Genomic DNA, 20,942 nt, shown 5'->3' with positions numbered 1-20,942 from the left:
AGCTTCAGAAGAACATTCAAAATACCTTCGTGGAAGATAAGAACGTCCGGTGTTGAAGAAATGAAGCCGTCTCGCTTAGAATGAAGACTCCAGCGTTTATTCGCATATACTGATTGTAAATGTGGATTAAATACGGTAGCAATGTCTTTTGAATCTACGATGACCGAAGCATTAAGTATGAGTGACACATTACGTCCTCTATTACCAGCTGTGTATCTTGGTAACTTTTCTGGCCCCTCATTGCTAAAAACGCCTAGCGTAACGGTAAAAAAGAACTTAGCCTGTTTGATAGTGCTTTTTATTAAACTGTCTAGCATTCTCACCTTTCTCTCGTTGCGTCAGCTTGTACGCCGCATTCGCTTTAACCTCTGTTTTGTGTGCATTATGCCCCACGTAATCCCTGGGGTTCTTTTTTTTTTACTTAACAACATTTAGAGCATACAATGTCAAGCATTCAAGACATAATTTTTAAACATACGCCACAATACATTTGCATCCTCCTCAGCCCTCAAACTGGTGGTTCTCTAGAAAATCCAAGATTCCTACGTCATCAGCTCTATAAAAATTTATCACAACATTGGGACGCTTTTTGTTGCCAACATCACTGGAGAGCAAAAAAACACAGGAATGGAGATTATGATCAGATACACCTTTCAAGACCAACAGAAGTACATTCAATGGCCTGCGCTGATGAACACTAGGTCAAGAATACGGAGGTACCGGTCCTGGTTCATCTGTCAGCAACCTGGGTTAGATTACACGTGAAGTCGATGTCCAAAAGACGTTAAGAATGGCTATAAATGCCTCTCATACTCTTCCTGCGAAGCCAGTCAGTATTAGGCAAGTTAAAATCGTAGCCTAAAATAAGCTGCGCTCGGTCGGTCCGAAAGCGTTGGGTGTAATCGCACAGCTCTTCAAAAAAGACCACATCCGCGTTAGGAGGTCAACATACTACGCTCATTACAACAGCGTTGCCACAGAAACGAATGTTACGAAAAAGACTTTCATGGTTAGGAATACCCTTGCTTAAGTACTATCGCGACTCCCCTCCACGTGTCAGGCTATCGTATCGCAATATTTTGCAGGCGGGAGGGGGGGGGGGGATTAGCCTGGCCAGCAGGGATATCAGAGAATGGCGATCCAGGGCGGGAATGAGCACTTTCTATTCGGCTGCCTTATTTCCTATGCCTTTTTTGTTGAGAGAAACGAGTCGTAAGGGTTTGCTATTGCTAACTCGTCATTTATATCTTTTTCTTCTCTGTTGTCGAGTGGCTACGCGACTGGATGATGAGGCAACATGTTAACTGTCGCAAAACACGTTTTTGGGCAAGTTGGTAACATTCTTGATTCATATTGCAGCGAAGAAGCACAAACACACAGAGGAGGAACACGCAAAAAAAAAACACAGACGAACGCTGCACGCACAACTGGTTTGTACTGCGAAAAGATTTCGAGCTTAAAAAAGGCTCACGCATCTCCGCACTACAGAAGGAAAAAACCAAAACAACCACGTCCCAAGGAACACCAGAAAACATCTTGTCATCTTGCCGCAAAAAAGTTGAATTCCGAAGCGTACACAAAAACGGAAACTTGGGAAAAAACCCACCTAGGCGCAAATGATTTCACGACACAAAAAGAGACGAGGAGACAACGGACAGGCGCCTGTCCGTTGTCTCCTCGTCTCTTTTTGTGTCGTGAAATCATTTGCGCCTAGGTGGGTTTTTTCCAAGTTTCAAGATGAAAAACCAACATGCCTTACAAAAACGGAAGTATCACTAATACAGCCATCTGCTCTTTTTTTTATGTGAAAGACCTCCAGGAGTTCGCATGCCGTTTGATACTTGCTGCTGCCTAGGATTCGAACACTATCGAAACGTGGCGAACATGCCATGCATGACCGGCAGTGCTTAACTAAGTGCATATTCTCTTTGTTATTCAAATTCCTTCGGTGCTCCACTAGCCGTTCGTTAATACATCGCCCCGTTTGACCGATGTACACTTTCCCACATGAAAGGGGCAGCTGTTAACTGTCAGAATCTTCGCCTCCGCACTCATCTTTGCATTCATTCGAAATGGTACGCCTGATTCCTTCGTTTCTTCTTCATCCCAGATATCAAGTATATCTGTCGCGATTGATTACTACCTTGTCAGATTTTAGAGCGCAGCTCTTTGGCGTCCGTTCCTTGGTTTCGCGTCGTCGTCGGCGTTGTCGTCGGCCTCGTAACCAGCTCCGCCCCCCTTTCATCCCCCCAGCGCTATCGGCGTCAGCGGCATCAGTCAGTCGCTGCTATCTCTTCCCTCCTCCCTTTATCGTGTTGTCCGCTTGCTGCGCGCGCTTCTGCCCCCATCGTTTGCCGCTGGGTGCACACGCCGCCCCCCTCTTCCTGCGAGTCTCCGGTTGTCAAAGCGCCGGCTCGAACTTAATTCCTTTCTTCGCTCCTCCTCCAATGCAACCCCTGTGCGGTGGCAATCAGAGAGCCAGATCGGTGGCGGCGGATCTGTATATGTGCACTGCCCGAGCCGAAATTGCGAATACGTGTGAAAAAAAAAATTCTGTGATAGCGCATACATGTGTTGCTCGATTTCTTTGCCTCAATCTATCGAAAAGGTGAAACAGCTTATTTGCTGCGCTCAAATTTCGCATTAGGAAGTAACGTAATCGTCGGTAATTTTTTGGTACGCCTTATCTTCGGGTTTCCAAGTTTCGGGAACGGTAGACCAGATTAGTTTTCGTAATTTTTTTTATTTCAAGAGGGCAGTCTTCGGATAAGGACGTTCCTGAACCTTTCACTGAAGTAAATTGCAGGCGCTGCGTAGTTTTACCAGAAGAGGAGCCAGGAAAGACGTTCAGGAGCCAACTAGTGTTCTTCGCACCCCTAGAGCCTTTTTTTTCGTCGAAATGGAAGAACCACATTATCACTGGCTGGTTCTTATCCTCCGATTGCCTGCCGAAGTGGTGGATGCACTGAACCCCCCTGACTTTAATTCCAACCCTTTTTCTCAAATGCTTCGGTTAACACAGCATCTTTCAGGCTCCTCAGAGTTCCTGTGTCATCTTCCTTAACCCCCAAGATAATCAAGTTATTGCGCCAAAAATGTCTCTCGACAATGAATAAATCTGTTGTGGTGGCATCATAGTGTCTGCGCGAAAGATTGCACTGTTTCATCAATAGAACCTAGCCTTCGGCTTCGTTAGGATATCTGAGTATCTAACTTCTCCCGGATAGATTTCAGCTCAGTTGAAGACACTTTTTTATTTTCTATTATGATTTCCAGCTATTTAGGCACAGAGGGGACGGGTTGGTTTCTACATCCACATTCAGCTAGAAAACAAGAAAGCAAAATGAGTCAGAACAACCCGCCACACACTCGCACATGATTTGTTGTGCAACAGAGCAACGGCACGAGGCCTCAGAAAGAGAAAGGCAGAGACACAGGGCTGTGGTCAGGCATTATTTGTAGTGCGCAACGGCCAACGATGCCCACCAGGTCATCTTAGGAGTGGAATTTAAATTCAAGACACTGCTTATTACTGACCTGTTTCGTTTTTTAGTTTTATAAGAGAAGCTGGTTTTCTCGATAAACTATAAATTTAGCCTATTGCCTTACTTGTTTTTGAAACACCTCAGCCACTTTCTCACTCCTGAGATGACGGCTGAGGTCCCTATTCCATCGGTCGGGGACCTCGAGATCCTTGCGCAGCCAAGGATGGCTGCTGAGGTTGCCGACCCTCTTTAAAGCTTTTACGATAAGTCACTTATAGAACTTTGTCTTATATTTTTACTAGGTTGCACAAATTAACTTTTTAGGCCCTTTACGCCGCCATTCATTTAGACTTTTGTATAACATCCTATATAAAACAATTGTCTATGCCCTGAGCTTGGCGAATGATAGCCTTAGTCGCTTATGCGCAATTACACCCAACACAACACAACGCGCTTATTACTGACCTGCCCAAAAAGGACGAGCCAGTTTAGATGCCTTTGCATCCTGCAGCTGCTGCTCACTGGCGAGGAACGCCTTAGGGTCGATGACGCTCTGTCGTGCCCGTGGTGGTGGTGAAAACTTTTATTTTGTGAAAAAGAGTTTGGGAGCCACAGAGTGGCCCCGCTACATGGTCGGCGTCCCTAGTCCGGGACACCGCACGACAAGGCCCCGTCTCTCGCCCGTTTCACCAGAGCCCTTTGGGACTCAAGCGAGGAGCAGTTGAGGAGGGCAGTCTCCCATGCCTCTCTGGAAGGGGTAGGGGAAGGGGGGAGGTGGGGATTTTGAGTACATGCCCACACCATGTGGAAGATATCACAGGTCTCCCCACAGTGTGGGCATCGCCCATCCGTGTTAGGATCGTAATGTTTTATTATTGCAGGACAGAGTAGAGTACCTGTCTGCAGGCGCCTTAAAGTTCGCTCCTCCGTCTTACTCAGCCCTTTTGCAGGGGCCGGGAAAAGGCGGTGGTTGTCGCTATGATGTGTTAATATTTCCCTGAATCGCAGCAGCGGCTGGTTAGTCTCCGAGCCAGAAGAGCTGGGATGAGGAGCCCGGTGAGTAAGCGCTCGGGCAGCCGCGTCAGCGGCCTCATTACCTCTTAAGCCCTGGTGGCCAGGAGCCCAAATGATTCGTTTGGGTGTTGGATCAGTGGCAGTCCGTCGTAGAATACAAGCAGCTAAGGGGGAGATCTCCCCTGCCAAGTAATGTTCACATGCTTTTCGGGAGTCCGTGATGATTATTCTCGAATTGGCGTGGGTGGCAGCAAGCGCTATCGCTACTTCCTCGGCCCGCATTGAATTCGGGGCTCGAAAGGAGAGTCCATCAACGTGCATTTCCCGGTGAACGACAACGGCCGAGTAAAATCCCGTGGGCGATGGCCCTGCTACGTCTACATAATATACCCGTGAAGCGCCGGAACAAGATCCGATAATTAGAGTCCAACGCTGAGGTGGGGGCGTTTGTCGACGCTCAGGGCAGATACACGGAATCCATGGTGGCCGGTACACGGCATATCCTCGCTGTCGCATTGTCGCAGAATAAGGGACCGCCGCATGTTTCAAAGGCATGCACAAAAAATACAATTTATTTATTAATATTTAGTTCATTACTAGATAGATATAAATAGAACTTTTATTCATGTCAATTATCATACAACATAAATCAGGCCTACCAAAGCCTCAAAGGGCTTGTGTGGCAGCACCTCGCAGACAGCGAACATTGGCAAAACAAAGGAAAGTAGAGACGTTGCCATGAACTTGGCAAAAAACAAAAAAGCTCAACAACGCGGAGAAACAAATATATAACTATTACAACATCAAGAGGGATGACAGTAATTTGAAATTAAGACAGTAATATAGATGTAATAATTACGGGGTAGGAAGCAACGCGGATATATACCGCAAGGTTTTTTTAGGGTGTATTTATTTTTCATGCGGAGTACACTAGGTGGTAAGCTATTGAAACAGGCAGGTACATAGTAATGACGTGTGCGCTTTCCGTACCTGGTTGAGGAGTGAGGAATGCAGTAGCGGTATTTTGGTCTTAAATCCCGAGCAGGAACATATAGAATGGTGAACTGACTGTACCAGAAATGTAGTAGTAGTAGTAGTAAAAGACTTTTATTCGACCAAAATTTATAGGCCGAGCATTTCGACCGCCTGGGCGACCAGAAGCCGCTGTTCTTCTTCCCCTTCAGCGCCAAGCCAGTCGAGCCAGGTGGTGATGGATAGAGAGGGTGGGGGGAAGGAACCCGACTGCTGAGCAGCCGGGCAATAGAAGAGGCAATGGGCCAGGTCTGCATAGATACAGGGGCAGTTGGGACAGGAAGGGTCCGATCGATAGCGATAGAGGAAGAGGCGGGACGGGGTGATAACTGCATTCATCTGAATGTGCCGAAGAAGGCGAGACTCCGGCACCGTGAGTGATGGATGGGGGGGAGGGTAAAGGCGTTTGTCGAGGCGGAGCTCAAGGTAGACCTCTTTTATGGTGCGGCGAAGGGTGAGTCTCCCACCGTCCTCCGAGGGCTTGGGCCAGGGGATCAACGGTGCCCGGAAAAGTGTGTCGCGGGCGAGCTGATGGGCCAGCTCATTGCCGTCAATCCCTGAATGCCCAGGGACCCAGCGGAGGAAAACGATGGAAGGCTGCAATGCGGAGACCGCTCGTTCGACCTCCTGTTGGAGAGAAGGGGTCAGGGTGCGTTTCTGTATGTGGTGTATAGCGGCTTGTGAGTCTGAATAGACTGTGTACTCTGGGAGAGAGGGAAGGAGGGCAAATGACTGGAGGGCATGCGCAATGGCGAGAACCTCGAGGGACAATGCGTCTGGAGGGTGTAGATACGGCCCGCTGGTGTGGGTTTCAGGAGCAGGGAGGTGTGGATGGTACAGGGCGTAGCCGCAGGAACCTCGAGGAGCCACGAAAGAGGCATCCGTGTAAGCTACACCCTGGGTATCAAAGAGAGGGGAATGGTGCTGCGCGGCCGCATGACGACGTCCGGCGTGCAGGACGGGGGACATGTTGGTCGGGAGGGGAAGGATACGAAGATTGGGGGCGGGGGTGGGAATAGGAGAGGTAAACGGGGAGATTGGAATGGGCGAGATACCCGCTTGAGTCAATAACCACTGACCCTGACGGGTAAGGGAAAGCCGGGCAAGCTGCGAGTCACGATGGAGACTCAGAAGAGAACGAAGAGGATGGAAGAGGCCCGTGGCAAAGAGCTTAGTGGTAGAGGTAGTGATAGGGAGGTTGAGAGCTGCCTTGTAGAGGCCCACAAGGGCAGTCTCCAGAGCGTTAAGTTGAGTCTGAGTGAAGGAAGCGTAGGGTGCAAAGTACAAGACCTTGTTGAGGGCCAGCGCGTGGGCAACTCGGCACGCGTGAGCCTCGTGGAGACCTGAGCGTCGAGTGACCACGCGCCGCAGGAGGTGAGTTACAGAGTGGCAGGTGGTGACAGCGCGGTGGAGGGCTTGCACATTCTTAGTCGCATGCAAAGGGAAGCCAAGAACTTTGCACTGTGTGACGACAGGAATGGGAGAGCCAGAAAGGTGGAGAGAGACGAAGTGGTTGTGCGAGCGCTGGTAGGAGGAATGGTTGACAAGGAGAAGCTCGGATTTCTCAGGAGCAGGAGAGAGGCCAGCGGTGGTGAGAAAGGAGTCGATGAGATCTAGGCCACGTTGCAGGGTGTCCTGTACGTGACCGGGAGAGCCAGATGAACACCAGAGTGTGATGTCATCGGCGTAAAATATATGATGCAGGTCGGGAATTTCAGCTAGCTGGGAGGCGAGAGGGGCCATAGCGAGATTGAAAAGGGTAGGAGAGAGAACAGCACCTTGAGGAGTGCCACGGGTGAGGTGGTGTGGGTTAGACAAGTGGGTATCTACTCGAAAGCGAGCCACACGTTTAGAGAGGAATGAGCGGATATAGGAGTTCATGCGGGAGCCACAATCCAAAGAGGCGAGTTGAGAAAGGATGTGATCGTGACAAACACCGTCAAAGGCCTTGCGAACATCGACGGTCACAAGTGCGTAAATTTGAGTGGGTGTAGGGGACAGAAACGTTTGCTGGAGAATCAGAAACATGTCCTGTGCACAGACGCGGCGTCGGAAGCCAATGAGAGAATGGGGGAAGAACTCCCGTGCCTCAAGAAAATCAGAGAGGCGAGTCAGAGCCATTCGCTCAAGGGTCTTACCAACGCACGACGTCAGGGAGATTGGGCGGAGGTTAGAGAGAGAGGGAGGTTTGCCCGGCTTTGGAATCATAGAAATAAGGGAGGATGTCCAGGAGCTCGGCAAGCAGCCGCTCTGCCAGGCCTCATTGTAGGTTTGGAGGAGGAATTCTTTGGCGCAGTCAGGAAGGTTACGAAGTGTGGTGTATGTAATGGCATCCTCACCGGGAGCCGAGCGTGTAGCATTAGCAGCCAGAGCAGATTCGAGCTCCCGGAGAGTGAAGCATTGGTCCAGATCGGGGTTAGGTCCACCTGAGTACACCGGGTAGGAGGGTGCCAGAGGGGGCGGGAGGTAGAGAGAGGCGAGTTGATCAAAAACTTCGGAGGGAGTCCCCTGAGTGAGGGCTTTAGCTAGAGTGGGAGCAAGGGCAGGCTTAGTGCCAAGGAGGGATTTAAAGAGAGACCATGCGGATCGCGAGTGCAAAGAAGAATCAAGGCCATCACAAAGAGCACTCCAACGAGAGTGCTCGAGGGAGGCGCAGTGGGCGACGATCTCGGCCCGCAGAGCAGCGATCCGGGAGGAAAGTTGGGCATTGTGTGGTTGGGAGCGAAAGGAGCGTTGAAGACGTTTACGGCGACGCCATAAACGGAGAAGGTGAGGATCTGGGTCTTGGATTGGGTAACGAGAGCGAACGCGACGGCTACTGGACGTGAGCGCTGCAGAGATGCGCGACGTCCAGTCGTCGTAGGATTGAAAGGAGTCGGAGGCGAGATTAGTGCGAAAAGCATGCCAGTCAGTGTGAATAACCGGATGACAGCGAGGGATGTGGGAAAGAGAAGCGGTGATATGGATGAGAAAGTGGTCACTTAGAAGAGTTTCGGCTGTCACCTGCCAGTGAAAGGAAAGTGAACCCCGAGAGAAAGTGAGGTCGGGTGTCGTGGGGCGTTGTGAGGCAGTGCCCGCTCGAGTAGGAGAGCCAGGAGTATTAAGAAGGGTGAGGTGGCGTTCCTGTGACAGACAATGGAGGAGGCGACCGGGTTTGAGGGTTTGTGGGTAGCCCCAGAATGTGTGAGGGGCATTAAAGTCACCACCAAAGAGGATATGGGAGGTAGAAGGAAGAGAGTGAAGGAATTTACCCAGAGCAGAGAATAAAGAGGAAGTGACAGGGGGGTTATAAAAAGACAAAAGGACGAGTGAGCTGCGGGAAGAAGGGTGGTAATAAACCACACCAACTAAATATTTAAGGAGGGTGGAGGGGATGTCAATTTGCTCTACGAGCACGTCACTGCGTACATAAATAGACGCAAGTGGTGTGGCCGTAGTGGCATGGTAGGCGCGGTAGCCTGGGACATTGCGGGCCGTCCGGGTCTCCTGGAGAAGGAGAAAATGAGGCAGAGAGGGGCGGGTGAGTAGATACTGGTGGAGGGGGGTCTTATTGTGGCAAAGATTTCGGCAGTTCCACTGCACAATCTCGAGGTCCTCGCCAAACGCCATTATGATAGTGGAGAGGAACGCGATGGTACGCGTTCCTTCTTTTTGGCCGGGGGCAGTGACTCATGCAGGGATTGGAGCGTAGAAGTGAAGGATTCTAATTGTTTGGATTGTGCTTGGAGGGTGGTAAGGATCTGGAGAACCGAAGTTTCCAGCTGAACCAAGCGAGTGTGATGGGCCTGTGTGGTGGTTTCTACAAGGTCAGCCAAAGGGGCGACCTGGGCGCTGGAGGAAGGAGTGGTGAACGTGGCAAGGTGCTCATTTAGCTTGCTAAGCTGGGAGGTAAGAGAGGAGGTGGTTGTCTGGAGGGTTTGAGTCAAGGCATGTATCTGCTGTTGTAGATCGTGGGAAATGCGCTGCTGCTCTCGCTGCTGGCGTTCCAGCATTGCCAGCCGGAGGTCGAAGGAGCGTCTCTCGTCAGTCAAGGATGGAGAGGGTGGTTTAGTGGAAGAGAGGGACGCTGGCACCGAGGATCCTTTAACTATGGCGGCGTAGGAGCCTGGTGGTGAAGTGATCGGAGCTGATGGAGATTCATGATTAGAGGAGGAGGAGGAGGGGGTGGTGGGTTGAGTGGCCCGGCGCAAAGCTAGGCGTCGGAGGTATGCAGTTTTAGCACACTCGCGTTGTTTAGCAAGGAGAAAGGGGCAAGTGGGGTCGAGGGAGGGGTGGGTGTTCACCTTGCAATGAACGCACCAGGGCTGGGCACACACATGAGCGGAAGGGTCAGCGGGTAGAGGAGCAGCACAGCGACGGCACTTGGCCGGAACGCTGTGCTGGGGGCATTGGTGGGCGCGGTGGCCTAGAGTGAGACAACGGGTGCAGGTGGGAGGCTTAGGTTTATGAGGACGGCACCGGAAGGCAACGCGTTTGAAATAAACAAAGTGGGGGATGACGGTACCAGCGAACGTAATGAGCACTGACTGAGTGGATCCCATCATGCGAGCAGCGAGAATATCTGTTTTAAAAGACTCTAGATCATGCATGAGCTCATCAGGAGTGAAGTGGCCACCGACGTTATGGATGACGCCGAGGCATGAGATGGGAGGATGGGGGGAATAAGTGTTGATGCTGACAGGCTTACCGTGAAGGTGAAGGTGCGTGATCGAAAGTAGGAGGTGGGCGGTGAGAGGAGAATGAGTTTTTAAAAACAGAAGGCTTTGGGCTGGCTTGGCCTGAAGGGTGATGTCTGCACTAGTCTTGGAGGAAAGTTGTGCAGCTGAGGTGACTGCGGCGAGCACGTCGTAGAGAGGCAGCTTGGGATTGAGGGTACCAGGAGGGAGTTGTATTCCAACAGTGATGAGCTCGGAGCGGGGTCGGGTGGCAGAAGCAGGCTTACGGCTGGTACCGATGGTGCTCCAGCCGATTTCCGGGGATGGAGAGTCGTCTACCGGGGACGCCATGAAGTCCATGTCTGCCGACGAATCGTCAGCCTGAGGCGCAATCTGCGACGCTGGTGCCGGGCTGCAGGTCTTGGTGTCAGCGGGTAATGTGGCAGGTGTAGGCGCGGCGGCACCGGCGGCGTCGACGAAAGCAGGCGGCTGCGACGCGTCTATGGGCCCAAAGGTGTTGGCGTCCCTTAGAGCGTGGAGTTGGCTAGCAGTGGACGCTGCGGCGACGACGAACGCTGCCGGCTGCGCCGCGGCCGTCGATCCGGAGCTCCCAGCGTCGCTCACAGTGTTGGTTGCAACAGGATTTTGCGCGGTGACGTTTAGCACAATAGTTTCTGTAAACAAAGCCTTAAAAATATCATTGTCATTATCATGTCATTGTCAAAATATCATTGTCTTCTAAAAATATCATTGTCATTACCAATGGACAGGTCGTAAGCAATATTCTTTAGAATAAACGCAGAAGGGAATTCACCCTGTGTTGCCAGCGAACCGTGCAGTGACCATAAACAGTAATTCCGTATCTAAGCCTTTGAGGCGTTACAGATGGGAGTGGTAAGTATATTTATACAAAAACAAATACAGTAAGGAGAGTTAACACAGGTGATCGAGAAGCGCAGATTTAAAAGCTTCTGGTTCTGAAATGGAGACGGTGGAGGCGGGCAGGAGGTTCCAGTCTGAGCTGGTCTTAGGCAGGAAAGAATAAAAGTACTGGTTAGTTCTGCAACTTGGAACATTGAATTTGAGTCGGTGATAATACGAGATGATACATAACTTGGGGCAGTGAAAAGGCTGTTTTAGAGATTGATTTGTGTAATATATTTTGTGGAAAGTGACGTGTCGCCATCCTGTGTCTGCTCCCTTGCTCACTCACTCTACTGTTAAAAGTTTCTATCATTCATTGCCACCGTCTGCATCGTTTTTATTGTTTTTATGCGAAGCATATTACTAGAGCTACACTACAGCCCGTTGAGCGCGGTGGTGGAGCTACCATTGACCTTTAGCGTGACCACGTGACACCACATGACAACATGACGTCACAGCAGAGGAGAGATGGGCTGCCGGCTCGCGCGGTCGGCCGCGGCGGTGGAGGCTCCACATCAGAGGCGCGGCGGCTGACCACGTGACAACATGACGTCACAGCGGAGGAGAGATGGGCTGCCGGCTCGCGCGGTCGGCCGCGGCGGTGGAGGCTCCACATCAGAGGCGCTGCAGCTGACCACGTGACGCTACAGCTTGCGGTATAAAGCTGAGCTTGCCTCGCTCTCGGGGCACTTACGAGGCGGCCAGGTGTTGGGATGCCGCCTAGAAGCAGGGCTGATTTGAACGAGAAGCGAAAGCTTCAGCGTGCCACAGAGACCGATGAAGAGCGGGATGAACGTCAACCAAGGAAAGCCATGTATTACCAAGCCTAGCCATCAATATGCTTCGCATCTGACTAGGCTTAACCTTAGCTAAGCCTCAGCCATTTTTTTTTTTATTCTTTGCATTGCACTTTTCTCTTTCACTGCTGTGAGTGGACCGTTGTAAAATGACTATGGCTGTTAGTGTGCACCTCAAAATAAATAAATAGTAAATATCGTTTGCCCTGGCTTTCGTCACAACTGGCGTCAAAGCCAGATGAAATGGATCGTTAGAAAATGCGGTGCCTGGTGGGTGACTGTACACAGACTCCGGTTATGAGTAGGGGCATCAGCGAACAAAGCACTCGTGCAACGCATTGCTCGCCCTTTGAGCCGTCCCTGCACACGAGGAAGATGTCACTCAAACTACAAGTTTGCAATTTCTCCACCAGTTTTAAACTCCTAAACAATTTAAATAGTCATCCTCAGAGGACAAAAAACCTGCAACGTGCGCGGAAAGAATTCGAACAACGCTGCGTTCCTTCGGCCCTTACGCACCTTCCTGCCTCCCGTAGAGGGGACTTCTTCATACACTGCATTCGCTATGAACGATTGCACTATATGTGCGAATGCACCCCGTGCGTGTAATCCATATGGAAGCACTTAGCGCTTAGTTGGCCGAGTCATGCATGAAAGATCAATTGGGCTCCGCTGTTCGTGCTTCTCCACGTCAAGCTATGGATGTCTCTACGTATCCGCGCTCTTCTTTTCCTTTTTAAGGTGGAAGCCTTTAATGCCTCATCATTGTAAGCAGGAGTTGTCGACAGAAATGTCACGCTTTTCAATTGGTCGAAATGGTCGTGACGTCACAGTGCGCGAATTTCAAACTAGTAACCATGCAACCAATTAAAGGGATGGTATAGTGATGCTCAAAGTAAGTGGGACTGAGTTAGTCCCACTTACTTCAATTAACCAATTTAGCAGTAGAACATTGTGAATTTATTTTGAGCCCGGTGGTTCAATTTTTGATGTCTGCAAGCACTTCACAGCGACACGCTACGACGTGTTCGCTTAACCGAAATCAGTTCGATGATGCAGGACAGTAGCACCGGTACTCACCTATGGGGCAGAAACGTGGGGGTCAACAAAGCGGGTTCAGCTCACATTACGGAGAACGCAGCGAGCTATGGAAAGAAAAATGACAGGTGTAACGTTAAGAGATCGGAAGCGGGCGGAGTGGATGAGGGAACAAACGCGAGTTAGTCATCCCAGTTGAAATCAAGAGGAAGAAGTGGGCTTGGGCAGGGCATGCAATGTAAAGGCAAGATAACCGCTGGTCCTTAAGGGTAACGGAGTGGATTCCAAGAGAAGGCAAGCGTAGCAGGGGGCGGCAGAAAATTAGGTGGGCGGATGAGATTAAGAAGTTTGCGGGAATGCGGAGGCCGCAACTGGCGAAGGACAGGGTTAATTGGAGAGACATGGGAGGAGAGGCTTTTGCCCTGCAGTGGGCGTAGTCAGGCTGATGATGACGATGATGATGATGAACACGTTCGAAGGCTGTCTCTATGCAGTAATGCTTTACACTGTATGTGGTGTCCCTGATAAGTGAACCCTTAAGGGACAAATATACGAGGATGGAATGCCTTCAGCACAGGGTTCCCGGACGTGGTGGCCCAGATCTGCTGCGAGTTCTCCATCATGGCCGCCTACACGTGCGTCCTCGTCACCACCACGGACCAGCCGCAGCGGCTGAACGAGGCAAGTGATGGCACCGCTCGGCTGCAATGCGGCCTGTCTGAACGGTACACACTGAAATGGCACGGGTACGCAGTCATATCCGCAAGCCAGTCTACAGCAGCAAAACCGAGGAATATTTCCGTGGCTAACGGAGCAGATCTACTCGGTGGCTGGTGCTCCGGGCGCCCGAATAACGGCCATTCGGGGGGTGGTGTTGCTGTGTTGTCGGCCTATACGTGGCGCGCACTCCCTGATTCAACGAAAATGATGTTTTTTTTTTTATTTCAAACGAAAATCCATTTACAAGGGTACAATACGCACAATGCTCTAGGAGCCATAGCCATAGGCTAGTTTCGGATCCATCACAATATTGTACATTTTGAATGCGGCACGCGAAGACGACACATTGCGTTCATAAAGTAAAAGTCACATTCTCAACAATTTAGAGATAACCCAAAGAAAGCGTACACAATACACACATCCTCACAAAAAGAAAAACGGTACACCATAACTTCACATATTCATCAGGAACGTTTTCAAAGATTGCACAAAGTTTCTTTTCAGTTTAATATCATCAGGTATACCATTCCAAATCAAAACACCACTGAACTCTATTAGTCTTTGCCCGTAAGTGGAAATATTTGGCACTAGCCGCCCTAGTTTCCCTTCTGCCCCAAGAAGATCGCCCGCTACAATTGGTTCCAGTTGCAACTTTCGCCCCCTGCGCGCTTGCTTCATCGCATTCGATGGGTTTATAATAGTAATTTATATGTGTTGCAACATCTCTGATTGTACTGCATGAATTATCGCAAACCAACGAGACGCCGACTGTCCTTCGTGGAGTGTTTCCACACCAAATTAAAGCTGCAGTGTACTCTGAGTAAAAATGGGACGAGGGTTTTTATGACCCCGCCATACGAAGTGTTAAGACGCTTGTGCGTGTAGTGGCATGCATGGGTTTTCAAGCTACTGGTAGCCGTTACATTTGAGGAAAATACGTCGACGAGAAATCGCTTCACTGGTTTGATTCTAGGCACAGCCGAAAACACTGTCGCGGTGGTACCCACAGGTGCACGGGACACTGATTCGTTCACCACGACAGCCATGGAGTTAGCGGGCGAAGCTTGACTCTAAAAGAGCATAGGGCAAGATAGGATATGTGTACGAAAGGAAATGGGCCGCCACGGCGCTGCCACGGTGTAAGAATACATATAGATGTTGGCACTGACCGGCTGCCGCAGCGGCGGAGAGCCCGCACTGATATTGTTCGCGTTCTAGTATACATGCGCCGATAGCAGTGGCGTGGGAGCGCTGCGGAGAAGCTGTCAAGCGAGGCGAATGGATTGAACAGCCATTACCGGGACTAATGTGCGAGGACGATATAGTGCTTATGGTTCGCGCTCTAGTACATGCGCCGATAGCAGTGGCGTGGGAGCGCTGCGGAGAAGCTGTCAAGCGAGGCGAATGGATTGAACAGCCATTACCGGGACTAATGTGCGAGGACGATATAGTGCTTATGGTTCGCGCTCTAGTACATGCGCCGATAGCAGTGGCGTGGGAGCGCTGCGGAGAAGCTGTCAAGCGAGGCGAATGGATTGAACAGCCATTACCGGGACTAATGTGCGAGGACGATATAGTGCTTATGGTTCGCGCTCTAGTACATGCGCCGATAGCAGTGGCGTGGGAGCGCTGCGGAGAAGCTGTCAAGCGAGGCGAATGGATTGAACAGCCATTACCGGGACTAATGTGCGAGGACGATATAGTGCTTATGGTTCGCGCTCTAGTACATGCGCCGATAGCAGTGGCGTGGGAGCGCTGCGGAGAAGCTGTCAAGCGAGGCGAATGGATTGAACAGCCATTACCGGGACTAATGTGCGAGGACGATATAGTGCTTATGGTTCGCGCTCTAGTACATGCGCCGATAGCAGTGGCGTGGGAGCGCTGCGGAGAAGCTGTCAAGCGAGGCGAATGGATTGAACAGCCATTACCGGGACTAATGTGCGAGGACGATATAGTGCTTATGGTTCGCGCTCTAGTACATGCGCCGATAGCAGTGGCGTGGGAGCGCTGCGGAGAAGCTGTCAAGCGAGGCGAATGGATTGAACAGCCATTACCGGGACTAATGTGCGAGGACGATATAGTGCTTATGGTTCGCGCTCTAGTACATGCGCCGATAGCAGTGGCGTGGGAGCGCTGCGGAGAAGCTGTCAAGCGAGGCGAATGGATTGAACAGCCATTACCGGGACTAATGTGCGAGGACGATATAGTGCTTATGGTTCGCGCTCTAGTACATGCGCCGATAGCAGTGGCGTGGGAGCGCTGCGGAGAAGCTGTCAAGCGAGGCGAATGGATTGAACAGCCATTACCGGGACTAATGTGCGAGGACGATATAGTGCTTATGGTTCGCGCTCTAGTACATGCGCCGATAGCAGTGGCGTGGGAGCGCTGCGGAGAAGCTGTCAAGCGAGGCGAATGGATTGAACAGCCATTACCGGGACTAATGTGCGAGGACGATATAGTGCTTATGGTTCGCGCTCTAGTACATGCGCCGATAGCAGTGGCGTGGGAGCGCTGCGGAGAAGCTGTCAAGCGAGGCGAATGGATTGAACAGCCATTACCGGGACTAATGTGCGAGGACGATATAGTGCTTATGGTTCGCGCTCTAGTACATGCGCCGATAGCAGTGGCGTGGGAGCGCTGCGGAGAAGCTGTCAAGCGAGGCGAATGGATTGAACAGCCATTACCGGGACTAATGTGCGAGGACGATATAGTGCTTATGGTTCGCGCTCTAGTACATGCGCCGATAGCAGTGGCGTGGGAGCGCTGCGGAGAAGCTGTCAAGCGAGGCGAATGGATTGAACAGCCATTACCGGGACTAATGTGCGAGGACGATGTAGTGCTTATGGTTCGCGCTCTAGTACATGCGCCGATAGCAGTGGCGTGGGAGCGCTGCGGAGAAGCTGTCAAGCGAGGCGAATGGATTGAACAGCCATTACCGGGACTAATGTGCGAGGACGATATAGTGCTTATGGTTCGCGCTCTAGTACATGCGCCGATAGCAGTGGCGTGGGAGCGCTGCGGAGAAGCTGTCAAGCGAGGCGAATGGATTGAACAGCCATTACCGGGACTAATGTGCGAGGACGATATAGTGCTTATGGTTCGCGCTCTAGTACATGCGCCGATAGCAGTGGCGTGGGAGCGCTGCGGAGAAGCTGTCAAGCGAGGCGAATGGATTGAACAGCCATTACCGGGACTAATGTGCGAGGACGATATAGTGCTTATGGTTCGCGCTCTAGTACATGCGCCGATAGCAGTGGCGTGGGAGCGCTGCGGAGAAGCTGTCAAGCGAGGCGAATGGATTGAACAGCCATTACCGGGACTAATGTGCGAGGACGATATAGTGCTTATGGTTCGCGCTCTAGTACATGCGCCGATAGCAGTGGCGTGGGAGCGCTGCGGAGAAGCTGTCAAGCGAGGCGAATGGATTGAACAGCCATTACCGGGACTAATGTGCGAGGACGATATAGTGCTTATGGTTCGCGCTCTAGTACATGCGCCGATAGCAGTGGCGTGGGAGCGCTGCGGAGAAGCTGTCAAGCGAGGCGAATGGATTGAACAGCCATTACCGGGACTAATGTGCGAGGACGATATAGTGCTTATGGTTCGCGCTCTAGTACATGCGCCGATAGCAGTGGCGTGGGAGCGCTGCGGAGAAGCTGTCAAGCGAGGCGAATGGATTGAACAGCCATTACCGGGACTAATGTGCGAGGACGATATAGTGCTTATGGTTCGCGCTCTAGTACATGCGCCGATAGCAGTGGCGTGGGAGCGCTGCGGAGAAGCTGTCAAGCGAGGCGAATGGATTGAACAGCCATTACCGGGACTAATGTGCGAGGACGATATAGTGCTTATGGTTCGCGCTCTAGTACATGCGCCGATAGCAGTGGCGTGGGAGCGCTGCGGAGAAGCTGTCAAGCGAGGCGAATGGATTGAACAGCCATTACCGGGACTAATGTGCGAGGACGATATAGTGCTTATGGTTCGCGCTCTAGTACATGCGCCGATAGCAGTGGCGTGGGAGCGCTGCGGAGAAGCTGTCAAGCGAGGCGAATGGATTGAACAGCCATTACCGGGACTAATGTGCGAGGACGATATAGTGCTTATGGTTCGCGCTCTAGTACATGCGCCGATAGCAGTGGCGTGGGAGCGCTGCGGAGAAGCTGTCAAGCGAGGCGAATGGATTGAACAGCCATTACCGGGACTAATGTGCGAGGACGATATAGTGCTTATGGTTCGCGCTCTAGTACATGCGCCGATAGCAGTGGCGTGGGAGCGCTGCGGAGAAGCTGTCAAGCGAGGCGAATGGATTGAACAGCCATTACCGGGACTAATGTGCGAGGACGATATAGTGCTTATGGTTCGCGCTCTAGTACATGCGCCGATAGCAGTGGCGTGGGAGCGCTGCGGAGAAGCTGTCAAGCGAGGCGAATGGATTGAACAGCCATTACCGGGACTAATGTGCGAGGACGATATAGTGCTTATGGTTCGCGCTCTAGTACATGCGCCGATAGCAGTGGCGTGGGAGCGCTGCGGAGAAGCTGTCAAGCGAGGCGAATGGATTGAACAGCCATTACCGGGACTAATGTGCGAGGACGATGTAGTGCTTATGGTTCGCGCTCTAGTACATGCGCCGATAGCAGTGGCGTGGGAGCGCTGCGGAGAAGCTGTCAAGCGAGGCGAATGGATTGAACAGCCATTACCGGGACTAATGTGCGAGGACGATATAGTGCTTATGGTTCGCGCTCTAGTACATGCGCCGATAGCAGTGGCGTGGGAGCGCTGCGGAGAAGCTGTCAAGCGAGGCGAATGGATTGAACAGCCATTACCGGGACTAATGTGCGAGGACGATATAGTGCTTATGGTTCGCGCTCTAGTACATGCGCCGATAGCAGTGGCGTGGGAGCGCTGCGGAGAAGCTGTCAAGCGAGGCGAATGGATTGAACAGCCATTACCGGGACTAATGTGCGAGGACGATATAGTGCTTATGGTTCGCGCTCTAGTACATGCGCCGATAGCAGTGGCGTGGGAGCGCTGCGGAGAAGCTGTCAAGCGAGGCGAATGGATTGAACAGCCATTACCGGGACTAATGTGCGAGGACGATATAGTGCTTATGGTTCGCGCTCTAGTACATGCGCCGATAGCAGTGGCGTGGGAGCGCTGCGGAGAAGCTGTCAAGCGAGGCGAATGGATTGAACAGCCATTACCGGGACTAATGTGCGAGGACGATATAGTGCTTATGGTTCGCGCTCTAGTACATGCGCCGATAGCAGTGGCGTGGGAGCGCTGCGGAGAAGCTGTCAAGCGAGGCGAATGGATTGAACAGCCATTACCGGGACTAATGTGCGAGGACGATATAGTGCTTATGGTTCGCGCTCTAGTACATGCGCCGATAGCAGTGGCGTGGGAGCGCTGCGGAGAAGCTGTCAAGCGAGGCGAATGGATTGAACAGCCATTACCGGGACTAATGTGCGAGGACGATATAGTGCTTATGGTTCGCGCTCTAGTACATGCGCCGATAGCAGTGGCGTGGGAGCGCTGCGGAGAAGCTGTCAAGCGAGGCGAATGGATTGAACAGCCATTACCGGGACTAATGTGCGAGGACGATATAGTGCTTATGGTTCGCGCTCTAGTACATGCGCCGATAGCAGTGGCGTGGGAGCGCTGCGGAGAAGCTGTCAAGCGAGGCGAATGGATTGAACAGCCATTACCGGGACTAATGTGCGAGGACGATATAGTGCTTATGGTTCGCGCTCTAGTACATGCGCCGATAGCAGTGGCGTGGGAGCGCTGCGGAGAAGCTGTCAAGCGAGGCGAATGGATTGAACAGCCATTACCGGGACTAATGTGCGAGGACGATATAGTGCTTATGGTTCGCGCTCTAGTACATGCGCCGATAGCAGTGGCGTGGGAGCGCTGCGGAGAAGCTGTCAAGCGAGGCGAATGGATTGAACAGCCATTACCGGGACTAATGTGCGAGGACGATATAGTGCTCATGGTTCGCGCTCTAGTACATGCGCCGATAGCAGTGGCGTGGGAGCGCTGCGGAGAAGCTGTCAAGCGAGGCGAATGGATTGAACAGCCATTACCGGGACTAATGTGCGAGGACGATATAGTGCTTATGGTTCGCGCTCTAGTACATGCGCCGATAGCAGTGGCGGGGGCGGGGGCGCTGCGGAGAAGTAGTCAAGCGAGGAGAATGGATTAAACAGTCATTACCGGGACTAATCAACCACGGCGATATAGTGCAAATGGCTTACAAGAAGTAAGATTTGCACAGCTTGATCGACATCTACGGTACAGAGGGCGATAGATTAGGTTTCAAATTTAGTCAGGAAAAATCTCCAGTCGTAACATTAAATGGTGAGGGCGGCGAGGATAGGATACAGGAGATCACGCTAGAGGCAGAGGATAAGTGCAAGTATCTTAGGGTGTGGATAAATAACTGCTGAGTATCTGACGAAGCATGAAAATATTGCTGCGTGATGGCAAGCTGAAGAACTAGACGTGATGACAGATGGCAATAATACTGTCACGTAAGATAGGGAACACCAGGTGGCTATATGATTTAGTGGCGGCGGGCCTAGCACGAGCGCTCCCACCCACGCTACTGGTCGCTTCATCGTCTCCTAGGTCTGGAAAGGTCGGCTCTCCTCCGTCGGCCCCACCTCCGGGGGCGGAGCTTCCTGACCCGACGGAGCTACGCGGCTTATTGGCCGCGGCCACGGTAGCTGCCTGACGTATGAAAGAATCTAACCAATAGCCATCTACGAAGATGCTGGCGACGGAGGAGGATGCGAGCATGAAAAACTCGCCGGGAATGGCTCGCCAACTTTCGCGCGTAATGGAGGGTTCTCTGCTGCATGCAGGGGTGTATTCCTTGGCTCGGGTGTTCATGACAACAGTGCAGTGATTGAGCGAGTAGATGTGCTCTGCGCGGAAGGTGTTTCAGAGCCCCTTTAAATCTTGTGAAGGACCCACTATCCTGGCGTCGTGTACAAAATACCTTGCAAAGAATGCGAAGCAGCCTATAGGCGAGACAAGGGACTTCGGAAGACGGTTCAAAGAACATTAGTGTGAAGTATCTAACGCCCTGGCACCGCACCGTCAAAACATGCGCCACTTGATCGAAATTAAGCGGGCATACTTGAAAAAAAAAACTTTATCTATACGCTGCCAAAAGAGTCCCTTCACGTTAAATAACAAGCGACAAACAGGACGCGGCGTAATTGACCCGACATATACATATGCGGTGTCGGGTTCCAGTGCGCCCTGGAGTT

The 20,942-nt window shown here is 51.8% G+C and overlaps 1 protein-coding gene and 1 long non-coding RNA gene across 2 annotated transcripts in view; one reads left to right on the top strand and one right to left on the bottom strand.

Moving 5' to 3' along the window:
* LOC149367353 (adhesion G protein-coupled receptor D1-like) overlaps positions 1-20,942 on the top strand; it is a 92,510-nt gene that overhangs the window by 15,960 nt on the left and 55,608 nt on the right. Inside the window, exon 4 of the mRNA XM_089555269.1 lies at positions 13,518-13,626. Within this exon, the coding sequence (XP_089411395.1) occupies positions 13,518-13,626 (109 nt within the window). The remainder of the gene's footprint in view (positions 1-13,517; positions 13,627-20,942) is intronic.
* LOC149367354 (uncharacterized) overlaps positions 1-20,942 on the bottom strand; it is a 171,146-nt gene that overhangs the window by 99,017 nt on the left and 51,187 nt on the right. The window lies entirely within an intron of this gene.

Source organism: Amblyomma mixtum, chromosome 1 (genome assembly GCF_055824585.1).
Source record: "Amblyomma mixtum isolate Tamu chromosome 1, ASM5582458v1, whole genome shotgun sequence".
Taxonomy (NCBI): Eukaryota; Metazoa; Arthropoda; class Arachnida; order Ixodida; family Ixodidae; genus Amblyomma; species Amblyomma mixtum.
This window is presented reverse-complemented; position numbering and strand designations above follow the sequence as displayed.